The sequence below is a fragment of the Lemur catta genome, chromosome 11 (assembly GCF_020740605.2).
Source record: "Lemur catta isolate mLemCat1 chromosome 11, mLemCat1.pri, whole genome shotgun sequence".
In the NCBI taxonomy this organism is placed as follows: Eukaryota; Metazoa; Chordata; class Mammalia; order Primates; family Lemuridae; genus Lemur; species Lemur catta.
In genome coordinates this window covers 32,881,768-32,894,201 of record NC_059138.1, presented here as the reverse complement: position 1 = coordinate 32,894,201, position 12,434 = coordinate 32,881,768, and the positions used below count along the sequence as shown (strand labels likewise).

The 12,434-nt window shown below is 41.4% G+C and overlaps 2 protein-coding genes across 9 annotated transcripts in view; one reads left to right on the top strand and one right to left on the bottom strand.

The window, feature by feature from the left end:
* Positions 1–2,020, bottom strand: part of DOCK4 (dedicator of cytokinesis 4) — a 408,336-nt gene extending 406,316 nt beyond the window's left edge. For 2 of the 4 annotated variants that reach the window (XM_045565153.1, XM_045565154.1), the window contains exon 1: positions 1,705–2,020. In XM_045565153.1, the coding sequence (XP_045421109.1) occupies positions 1,705–1,741 (37 nt within the window). In that variant the 5' untranslated portion in view covers positions 1,742–2,020. The remainder of the gene's footprint in view (positions 1–1,704) is intronic. The other 2 variants (XM_045565155.1, XM_045565156.1) reach the window with 1 other exon arrangement.
* Positions 2,021–2,316: 296 nt separating this feature from the next.
* ZNF277 (zinc finger protein 277) overlaps positions 2,317–12,434 on the top strand; it is a 94,846-nt gene continuing 84,728 nt past the window's right edge. The window contains exon 1 of one of the 5 annotated variants that reach the window (XM_045565116.1): positions 2,317–2,432. In XM_045565116.1, the coding sequence (XP_045421072.1) occupies positions 2,342–2,432 (91 nt within the window). In that variant the 5' untranslated portion in view covers positions 2,317–2,341. Of the gene's footprint in view, positions 2,433–2,713; positions 2,740–12,434 lie in introns of those variants that run through there. The other 4 variants (XM_045565118.1, XM_045565117.1, XM_045565120.1 and 1 more) reach the window with 4 other exon arrangements.

Here is a 12,434-nt window from a genome sequence, read left to right as displayed (position 1 = left end):
GCGCTTCCTGCACTGAGTGCTAAAGCCGGTGAGGAGGCGATGCCCTCCGTTTCCTCACCAGTTCAGCAAAGGCAATGTCTTTTTCCTAGCAAGGGCAAATCTACCCCCCAAAAAAGAGGAGAGTGAGAAGGAAAATAAAAACCACTACCATCAATTCCTTGCCAGTAGAGCCCTTGGCAAAGGCTCCCCTCTCACTCTGAAGAGAGGGAAAGCTGGAAAGCCTTCCCAAAGGTGGGTCCAGGACAAACTATTGTCTTCCTGACCAGTCACAATCCAGAATGGAAGCTAGTGTAAAAAATGAGAATTACTTTGTTTAATCATACAGCCCTCTCAGTGGATTCCAAAGTCCTATCCCCAGGCAAAGTTAAAAAAAAAAAAAAAAAAAACACGCCCTGTGGCTATGTCTCCCTGGAAAGGCTTTCCAGATTTTTTAAATTGCAGGAAAATGAATTTACAACATAAGCAGACAGCTACACAGCATCTAAATCACTAGATCTGCCCTCAATTAAAAAAAAAAAAGTACACCAGTCGGCAGGACAGGGCATTATAGGAAATAAAGATTGTTAGGAAGATCCATAATGCTTTCTCTCTGTTAGACCTTCTGGGAGGTTATAATTGCATTTGGCCGCTGCAGGCTTGTCAGAGAGCCTGGCTTCTTAATAGTCTCAACCCTAAAAGGAGTAACTGTCAAGGGGCGACCCAGCTGAAATCAGACAACAAAAACGGGAACTGTAACCCGCCTGAAATGGGAGGAGGAAAAGGGAGACTCCTGTATACATCAGTCAACATTAATGTCCTTTGTTGTTCACCTTTACACAGAACAGCGAGCGCTATCCTGTTCCTTTTTCTCCGAACGCCAGCGTCAGAGTAGTCCTTTCCTAAAAGCTGGCTCCGAGCCTGGAAGACCCAGGCTTTCTGGTCCACCTCCCCATTATCCCTCCACAGCCGTGCTCCACCACCACCCCACTGTGCTCGCCCGGGGTGGAGAGGGCGGCCAGAAATAAAAACACTGCTGCAATACCCGTTCCCCTCAAAAGACCAAATAGCGGAGCGGCGCAGATGTTGAGATTTACCAGTACCCCCGCCCCCCAACACACACACCCCAGAAACCCGGGATAGGAGGGAGGAAGGGGGCTCGGAGCGGGCTCAGTCCGTCGGAGCGGCTCCCTGGAGGACCGAGCCACATTCTGCACTCCGGGAATGTTGGCCGGAGCCAGAGGGGAGGTTTTGTGCCCCCCTACTGTTTTGGGGGTGTTCTCTCAGCCCGACTGTTGTTGTCTCCCGCTCCACCCTGGGAAATCGGTGCGGCTCACTGCCGTCTCCCCGCTGCTTTGGGGAAGAAGGGGAAGGAGCGAGCGAAACCCCATTCGCCTCCTCTTCCAACTTGACACACACACACAGCCCGTCAGTCGCCACTCCAAACTCCGCAGGCAGAGCCCGGAGCCGGCGGGCCGGCCGCGCGCTCCCCTCAGCATTCCCCGCGCTCCGGGAGCGGGTGCGGGCAGCGCCGAGCCGGCGGTGGGGGGCGAGACCCTGGCGCGCACCCCTCTGCACGGGGCTGTCTCAGCAAAGCCCGGACCGCTGCGCGATGCCAGGATTAGGCATTTCCAGCCGGGCGGAGCGAAAGGGGCGCGGGGACAAGGACGAGAAATGCGCACCCGCTCGGGCCAGAGCGGAATAAAAGTTCGCCCCGCGGAGACTCACCCACGCCGTATTTCTCGTGCTCCGTAGGTATCCACATGGCGAAAGGGGGCTCTGGGGTCTTCAGGCTTTGTAATCCCCGCGCCCCTTCTCCGGCTAACAACAATGCACAGCTCTCGAGTAGCGGCTGCAGCGCTGGAGCCCGGCGGCTTCCCGCGGACCGCGGGCGCTGGGCAGGGTCTGCGCTGGGGGCTCCCGAGCCCAGCGTTGACACCGCGCCGCCGAGGCTGCGCCGCCCGCCGCTCTCCCGGCGGCGGCTGCTCACTGTCCTCCGAAGCGCTCCCGGGGACCCGGCAGCGCAGTCATTGTTCTGATTCACTGAACTAAGCGAACACGCCGGGGCACTCTCGGGCTCACCCCCGCCCGTCAGCGCCTGGTCCAGCCCTCCCCTCCCAGGGCCCCCGCGGCACGCTGGGAATTGTAGTTCTTGGCCTCTCCATCCCGGAAGGGGGCGTGGTAGTAACGGTTAGGGGCGGGGATTAAGTGCCCCTTGCCATATCCTATTGGCCCAGAGCGTGATGGCTCAGCGTAGGCGTGGAGAAAACACCGCGTCAATGGAGAAAGTTCGCCTCTAGTCTGGTTGGGGGTGGTGAAGCCCCGCCCCCGCCCCGCAGCCCTCCCTTTTCTTCTCAGCCGAGTAATGGCTGCTCCCAAGAACCAGGGGGCTGTTGCCCGACTGGAGGAAGACCGTGGTAGGAGCCGCAGCAAAGTCGGAGGTGTAGGTTATGAGGGTGAGTACAGTGCCCCTGAGGTGCGGGTGACTGGTCTTCCTTTCTCCACGACCAGGAGTGCAGCTGAACTCCGGTCAGACCCTAGGAGCCCTTCAGCAACGAGGCCACCTGGGTGCCCGGGGGCCACAGGCGGGGCCCTGCGGGATGGGGTGGAGCCGTGGGTGGCTACTTGGCGGGGGCTGACCGGGGAGGGCGGGGAAAATGGGATGGAAGGGCCTTCTCCGCTGCCAGAGGAAGCTCCTTGGGCGTCTGTCTTCCCGTTTTGGACCCCCCGCTTCGCGCTCGCTGCTGAGTAGGTGTGGCTCAGGTCAGGTCCGCGCGCGTGAGATTATAACTCTGGGATTAGCTGCCCTTTTTCTCGCCGGTACCCTGCCTCGGTTTGCTTGGTTTGACCTCGAAGACGTGTTTTATTTGTCTTCGGGCGGATTTCCAGTCACAGACTGGTCACTACTCCGCACTCTGCAGATTTGCCCAGTTACTAGCTGAAGTGGGCTCTGAAGGGAAAGTGTGTGCATCTCGCAACCTCCCCGTCTATGTTTGACTGCCTGGACGTTCTCCAGAACTGAACGTGAAGCCTGGGAGATCTTCATAGGCCCTGGGTACTTAGAGAAAAAGAAAGTGGCAATTTGCACTCGTGGCTTCAGAGTACGTTTGAAGAGGGTTATGAAAATCATCACAGCTGCTTTGGCGCTACCTGACTTTCAAGTTCTCCTCTGATCCACTGTAGGGATCAAAAAGCAAACTTTGGAAGCTGCAGGTGGATTGTCTTTAAGACTCTTTTACCTTTAGTTTATCTCCCTGCCCCTTGTTTTTGCCTTTCTGTCTAATTTAGCCCAGCAAGTTGTCTTTTTCTGATGAACATGGTTTGGGGCTTAAATATGGTTCTCAGTCCTTGTTTAGGTTTTTTTACTTTTGGTTTCTTTGTTTTTGCTTTCACAGTTAAATTGATATTTAGTCTTAATTTTTATCAGCAGCACAGAGATGAAGTGCAATTTCTTCCCACTTCCCATCAGTGGAACTCCCTAGCTCTGACCTGTACCAAAGAAATCTTTGGTAGGCTCCTGGGTTGTACCCACACCCTAAACAGTTTATGATTGTGTTGGTGGCCTCTTATCTGATGGTAACAGACTATTAAGGTTTTCTAGACTCTCAAAGTTCAGAGGGCTACCAGTTTAAGATCTGAAAGTGGAATCTTTGGTGAATTTATCTCATAGATTATGCTTTTCAAAAATGTAAAACATTTAAAAATTATCAGTTATTTTAAAATTATAAAAGTTTTTATTATAAACAATTGAAACCATTCAGAGATATGTAAAGTAAAAAATGAAAGTTCCTCCACCACAGAATCCCACTGTTAGAGTAAATAAATGGTAAGAGTTTGGTGCATATTCTTTCTTACATCTTCCTGTATGACTTCCATATGGTTTCAATTTTTTTTTTAATAAAAAGGGATGATTCTGTGTAAACTAAAAGATCTGCTACCTTCTTTTTTCTTTCAATGATCTATCATAGATACTCTTCCATATCAGTACATTTGTTGTTTCTTTCTTTTTAAGGACTGTGCCCATGATATTCCATAATATGAATGTGCCATACTTTAAACATTCCCCTATAAATGATAATATGGTGTGGCTTTCATTTTTCAATAATGTTGTAGTGAATAGCTTTATATACATATATCCTTGCCCACTGGGTGTGTATTTCTTGGGGAATTGCTGGGTCAAATGTTATGAAAATTTAAAATTTTGACAGATGCTAGATTTTCCTCTTAAAAAGTATTCACCATACATTCCCACCAGTAATATATGAGTATCCTTTTCCTCATATCTTCACCAACTTTGGGGAAATCATTAATCCAGGATGAATGTTTCAATGGCTGTTGGATTGAATTAAGTAACTGAGCTTAATTTTTGGTTCCAACTTGTTTTCAGTAAAATCTTGAGCAACGATGAATTTGCAGTATCTGTAAATTCCTGAGGAATAAAAAAATTCCTCACCCTTGCTCAGAACTACACAGTATTCTCATTGACTTGTAGCAGTCAATGGAAGAGCTTAATGGTTGATTTTTATGTCATTTTACAAGTTAAAGTTGTCATTAAAAATTTCCCTTAATAAACTATGTATCATTCTTATAAGTTAAAGTTGTCATTAAAAATTCCCCTTAATAAAATATGTATCATGACTTTATCCAAATCTTTTTCACAGCCAGCAAAATGTGATAAAATATTAGGTGAAAATAATTATATTAAAAATGGATTCATATCTTTTGCTAGGCATCCACTTATGTTATCAAGTACATCTTTTTCTATAAAATCATACACCTTTTTAATTTTTTGAAAACTGCCTCTTTTAAGAGGTTTTCCTTTAGCTCTAATTAACATGTCAATCTGTGTGTTTAATATCCTGGGACAGCAGGGACTGGGGAGACTTTTTATAGAAATCCTTGCGATTCCTCAAAATCTTTGCTAGAATGAGTCACTGAGTGATGTGCCAGCTGGTATAGCACCTTTCCTGAGACCACTGTGTTGCCAGACTTCCTGTGGCCCCATCCCTCTCCAGGAAGGTCTCTGATTTGACCAGGTCAGGTCTTGCAGGACACTGCTTACCTACATTGAACAGTAACTAGGATTTAAAATTGCCCCCTAAAATTAAGAACAGATAATAAATAGATTGAGCATCTCTCACACTTGGGATGGATTATTGGTATTTGTTCTTTTGCTGTTTTTAGTTAGAAGTCAGTAAGATAGCACATCTATAGTTTATTCATTGACAATACCTTTAGGAGGATTTTGTGACTGAGGTGATTTCTTCTGACAATGTTAGCCTGTACCTCCATATTGAATATTCTGACAAAGTCAACTTTTTTCCTCCAAAAGCATGCCCAGTAGATGATGATAATGTTTGGATTTATAATGTTTGTCTTCTGGAAACCTTATTATCTCATGTGTGATGTCTCTGGAAGAAATGGGGAAGTGTAGCAGGTGATGTCAACTCCTCATTCTTGTATTTTCTACTTCAATAAATGGCATCAAGTCTAAGACAGAATCCTAGGAAGCATCCTTGATTCCTATCTTGCTTTCAGGTACTGAATTTGATCAGTTATCAAGTCTTATTTTTCTATGCCTGAAATATCTTTTGAATCTGTTCCTTCTATTCATCTCTACAGCAGCTATTCTAATTCCATTTCTAATCCTTACCATTACTGATAAGTTACCTGTCTGTTGCCCCAGTCCCGAGGCTGTGCTCTTGAGGACAGAAAGCTTGTTATATGTGGTTGCCTGATCCTGTTCTTGGCACATTGTCAATGTTTAATAAATGTTTGACCAGCACGGAATTTTAGCCTGGGCAATTGCAAAACCTTTCTGTTGATCCCCCCACTCTTGATTTTACCTCCTTTAATCCACATTCTAAAACAAATGTATTTATGGATCTCCACTTGAAATCTTCAATGTAACTCTACTGAATGGATAATTAGGTCCAAATACTCTGTGAGGCACTTAAGGTTCTAATCTACTTTTCCAGCTTCATCTTCAGTCACCCTGCTTCCCTGCCCATATCTCAGTTATCTACTTGCCATATCAGACTGTAGTTATTTGTTGGCAACTTCGTCTACCCCAGTAGACTGTGAACTTCTTAATAACAGTTTAGTGCTAGAATCTGTTTGAAATGTATTTAAAGCATTTAGAATGGCAGCTATTTTAAGCAGATGAATTGAAATAGAGTAAAAAACTGAGTAGATGTTTTGTGCTTGTGAAAGGTATGCATATCAACTGAAAATGCAGAATATCAGGAAGATGATGTTCTGTCAGAGGTAATCATAGTTAACATTTTGGGATAGTTTTCCCAGTTTTTTTTTTTAGTGAAATTTTAATGTTGTTTAGATAATGATTAATTTTTTGAAGAATACTTTATATCTGGCTTTTATTATTTTTAATCCATAACTGAATGATGTACTGCGTGGACCTTAAAAATCTATCTTCCACCATCTATATGGCTGTTATCTCATTTTCCACAGGCTGTCATCCTATTTCCATAGATGAGCATTAAGTCCAGTATATATTTGACATGACAGTGGAAAGAAGTCTAGACCCTATTTTGGAAAAACTATTTGAATTTCAATTCTGACATTTAATAGCTGTGTAACATGTTTATTGTATGTGCTGCCACAATTATGAAAATATACATATAATACCTATCTTGTAGTTTACTGTGATTATTTTATTGGGTTATATATTTATGAAAGCCCACCTAACTAAACCATAAAACTGGCAGCTTTCTGATACTGTATTCACTTAGGAAGCAATCTAAATCATGGTGTAACCTAGGAGAAGCTTAGGAATGTGTTGGTGATAACTGCTTATGCTGTCAGTGCTTTCCTGGAATTTGGGGGTTGTCAGAGTGCCTGTCGGTACTAGGATTGCAACTATGTGCTCTGAAAGCTTTTTATATTATCTTCTATATCCTTTTTCACCCCTACACATGGCTACTCCCCTCATACCCAGCTTTCTACCCCCACACTCAGAGTCCTCCAGGACCTCAGGTAACTTTGCATACTGGGATGATGGCCTTGCAAGGTATAAGCCACAGTATGTCATGGAAAATAAAGAATTATAGAAATCTAGTCTTATAGGTCTTGTTTGGTATAAGGTTCTGAAGGGGCCTTCTTCAGAACATCCTTTTATTTTCCTATGACAAATAAACAGGACCCAGCTTTATAGGATGATAAGGGAGGAGCTATTAGAAAAAGGGATATTATAATAATGATGATACTGTTAGCAAGCATTTTTTTGAGCACTAACTGTGCCAGCTGCTGTTTCAGATGTTTTTAAAAGTCTTGTTTCATTTCATCTACATACAACCCCTGAGGTAAATACTCATATTATCCCCTTTCATTTACAAGTGAGTAAACTGATGCAAACAATAGCTTGTACAAAGCCACCCAGTAGCAGAAAGAGGACTTTTATCCTATGCACTATTGTAATGATGTCTCATAGTAACAAAATTCCATTGGATGAGATCTAAAACAGATTTTCTTAGACACTATGCTCTAAAGCTAACATTACTACAGAAAGGCAATATGGAATAGTGGAAAGATTTTGAAGTCAGACTAATTTAGGATTAGGTTCTAGTCACTAACCAGCCACAGACCAGTTAACCTCTGAACGTAAAATGGGTAATATATCTGTCTGGATGGGATGCTGAAATGATTGAGTGAGATGATAGATACAGTAGTCTGATCTTCAATAAATGGTGACTGTTATTTCAGTCATAGGTATAGGCACATCTTTGGCATGGGTGCCAGAAATGGTACAAGTGATTTTGATGTATCTTTTCCACTTCAAGACCAGGTTTCTGATGAGTCAGACACCAAAGTAACATGCACTTCCTATTTTGTTGACATCAACCCTCCATTTGTGAAAAAGAATAGTGCTGCCCTTCACAACACACACTCATATGATTCCATCTTGAAAAACTGAAGATGTTGTTGATCAGATTCATATAATACCATACTTTCTTCTAAATAAAAATCACTGGTGTAGAGAAACAAGCAGTGTACATAAACTGCCATCTCCAGTGATTAAAATCTTTAAATGCTTCTATTAGCTGCTCTTGGAGAACTTTGCCACTGAATTAGAGTTTAGTTCTGCTGTGATTTATTTGATAAACTCATCAGACTCTGAATGACTTGGCATTTTACTGACAGTACCTAAAGACTTGCTATCTCATGCTGAAACAAGTGTGTTTCTCTGACCTACTTGACCCAAAGGTGAATAGGGCAACTTTTTTCAGAAGTGGTGATGGATTTGACTGATCAGTCTTCTGCTTCTCTTTACATGTCAGGCAATTTTCTTTGTGACCAGTGGCATTTATTTGTAAGATAGCCAAGTGGGGTTCAATATTCTCTTTGCTATAGGAACCAAATAAAGTTTTCTAGAGCTAAACAGGACTTAAACCTTTGCTTCATTGCAGAGCAGGGAGGAGGGAATCAACAATTGACGAATAATAGAATATCTTAAGTAGTATAAGATAATGTGGTATACTATTAGGCTTTCTGCATGTGTAGCATATTTAAAGCAATCAATATACAATGCTGAATAAGTAAAATGTATGGGAAGAAAAACTGGAAGGGGAGTCTTGAAGACTCAGATTCTGATTCTGTATTTGCTGCTCTATAGCAATGTGAACTTGAGAAAAATCATTTAACTTCTCTGAGTTTCCATTTCATCAGAAAAATGATGCTAATATTATTGGGAGGTTGGGTGAAGCAGTGTATTTACAAACACTCTTTAAACCTTGAGGCACTATGAAGATACAGAGGTGAATGATGCTAGCAGTGAAGGTCTGTCTTCAAGACGGAGTAGTGGGTACCAGCACAAGCTTTAGAATCAGACAAACTGGAATCGAATCAGAACTGTTAGTTAAAAGCTGTGTGATCTTGAGCAAGTCATATGACCTCATTATTATTATTATGACAACTGCTGCTGCTACCGCAAAAGTCTGGCTATACCTTTAAAATTATTACAGGCTAATCCAAGAACATTAAAGCTGGAATCAAGACAAATCTTCGATTATCTAATATGTATACCCCTTAAGGGCAGGGACTATTACAAATCTCTTTGACCTCATCCTCTGGGACAGTGCCGTGTTGTGGTGGCATTTGATATTGTTTGAGTGATGACTGTGGATCAGCTCCTTGCAGGGTGCTGTATGGGATACAAATGAAGAACCCCTAACCTTATCCATAGGGACGTTTCAGTATATAATAGTTGGTCGGGTTCTGCATTCCTGTCTTACCTGAGCTAATAGGAGAGTCCCTTCTAGTTCCATAACGCACTGTGAGAAGAAATGGATATATTAGAATGCAGTATGCATGCATTGACTGAGAAGCTGAGCATACTAAAGCTTTTAAGTGTGTTTATTTTTTAAAGAAAGGAAATTCATGTTTTGTCTCCTGGCTTCTCTAACACTGTCTTCATTTCCTGTTTTTTCTTAACTGAAAGATGAACCTTCCCTTGGCCCCCAAGTAAGCACAGAGGCTCTGCCTTTAAAAAACTTTTTTAGTGTTTTATCCAAATACTTAGATTTCGGTTTTTTGTTTTTTGTTTTTTGGTTTTTTTTACCAGTAAAGAGCTCAGAATTGTAACTGTGGTTATTTATTTAACACAGTCTTCTATTATGTAACAAGCTGTTATTCACTAGTAATAGCCAATTAGAAAAGAAAGTATCTTGTACCCATTAATGGTAATTACCATTATAAAGCAATTAATAGCAGGAACTGTTGCTGAACTGTAACATAACATCAATCAGCTATCTTTGCTAAGGTACCATACTACTAGGAGGGGAGGGGGAGAAAACGAAGGTGAGAGAGTCTGTGCACTCATTATAATTTCTTTCAAACCAGTTTATGAATGACTTTTGAAAGCTTTTTAAATATGCACCCACTCTTAAAGGAAAGTAGTGCTAATAACCTATTGGGACATTGAGTAATTTTTCTAGCAGCAATGATCATAGACAGTACAGTTTTGAGAAAAGCTCACTGGACCTAGGTTTTAATCCCACTTCTGCTTCTGTCTGATTTAGAAAAGCACTCATTTGCACTCCTGGCCAAAATTTCCTGGTTTGTAAAGGAGGGAGTTAGGTTATATTAGCCTACTTTCAACTGCATCTTCCAAATACCAGTAAAAGAAAGAGGAGGTAGGTTTATAACTAGGGTGCTCACATTATTCACATACTAGGTTCTGTAAGAAGAAAAAGAAATATCCGAGTCTATCCTTAAGAATTAGTTGCACATGTGCGTGTCTTTGATCAGGTGTATCAAATTAGGAAATTAGACGAGAACCACTGCAATAGATGACTTCTGGAACCCCTTACTCTAAGAGAGTATAGATAAATCAGTAGGATGCATCCCATCTCACTGTATCCACTATCCTTTCCATTTGTAATAAACAGTGCAGATCTGAAAGAACTATTGGCAGAACTGAGGCTTCATTAATTCTAAAAATTTTAGTAAGTATCTGGCTATATGCAAGCTTCTTCTAGATGCTACCGTATACAAAGATGAAAATAACATTGGTCTTGTCATCAAGGATCTTATGGCCTAGTAGTGAAGATATAAGAAGTGCATAAATAACTATATTATCAGGTAGAAATTGCTAAGGAACATCAGAGAGGTATAGAATTAAGTAAGAAATATTTTTCCCAGCAGGTGATACTGGACCTTGAAGTTTAATAAGATTTGGACATGCAGAAACAAAGAAAAAGCATTATAGGCCTAGGCAAAGGGAGGGAACAATAGAAAAACAAAGAGTATTGGCAGCAAGTGTCCAGTCAATTCATTTTGCCTAGAGAAAATAATAGGTAAATGGGAGCAATGGAAAAGCAGTTTGGAAACATAAATTGAAACGAGTTCCAATTATCTCAGATATTAGAACTTGATTCTGCAAACTGTGGGACTTCAAAGTTTGAAGGAAAGGAATGACAAGATGGAAGTTTAATCAGGTAACAATGTACTGCAGAAGGAAAGTTAAGTCAGGAGTACTAGGCAAAGCAAGAGATAATAAAGACTGACACTAGATTTTAATAATATGCCCTTGTTTTTGTTTTGTTTTTTAGATTTTTTAATTGACCACTAAAAATTGTATATATTTATCTTGTATATATTTACATGATGTTTTGATATATGCAAACATTGTGAAATGGCTAAATTAAGCTAATTAACATATCTATTACCTTAGGTACTTATTTTTTCTGTGTGTGATGAGAACATTTAAAATCTACTCATAGCAGTTTTCAAGTATGCAATGCATTGTTAACCATAGTCACCATGTTGTACAGTAGATCTCATGAACTTATTTCTTACTAAAATTTTGTATCCTTTGGCTAACATCTCTTCAGTGCTCCCTCCACTACCCCTCTACCCCACTCAACCCCCACCCTGGTAACCACCATTCATTCTACTCTATGCTTCCATAAGTTTGACTTTTTTTTTATTTCACATATAAATGAGCTCATGAAGTATTTATCTTTTTGTGCCTGCCTTATTTCACTTAGCATAATGTATTCTGGGTTGATTCATGCTGTTGCAAATAGCAGAATATTCTTCTCTGTTAAGGCTGAATAGTATTCCAGTATATGCATGTGTGTGTGTGTGTGTGTGTGTGTGTACACCACATTTTCTTTATCCATTCATCTGTCAGTGTACACACTTAGGTTGATTCCATATCTTAGCCATTATGAATATTGCTGCAATGAACATGGGAGTGCAGATATCTTGTACATATACTAATTTCCTTTGGATATATACACAGAAGTAGATTTGTTGGCTCATATGGTAGTTCTGTTTTCAATTTTTTTAGTAACCTTCATACTGCTTTCCATAATGACTGTACTAATTTACATTTCCGCCAAGAATGTGTAAAGTTTCCCTTTTCTCCACACTCTCACCAATGCTTATCTCATATCTTTTTGATAATAGCCGTTATAACTGGTGTGAGGGGATATCCCTTTGTAGTTTTAATTTACATTTCTCTGATGATTAGTGATGTTGAGCATTCTTTCATATGTCTGTTATCTTTTTGCTTTTGTTGCCTGTAGTTTTGGAGTTATGTTCAAAAATTCTTTGCTGAGACCAATGTCAAGAAGCTTTTCCCCTATGTTTTCTTCTAGGAATTTTATAGTTTCAGGTCTTACATTTAAGTCTTTAATCCATTTTGGGTTGGTTATTATATGCAGGGTGAGATAAGAGTCCAACTTCATCCTTGTGCTTGTGGATATCCAATTTTCCCAGCACCATTTATTGAAGAAACTGTCCTTTCCCCACTTAGGTATTCTTGGCACCTTTGGCAGGTGGTTTTGGTAGAGGCCCAAAGCCCATAGAGAGACAGGGCAATTTCCAGGTCTGGAGCTGAGACCACAGTCCATGAGTCTGGTTACAGGGCTGCACTCTCAGAACAAACCTCCTAGGTCTTTGCATTCACTGGGGTTTCACAAATTCCTACTTGA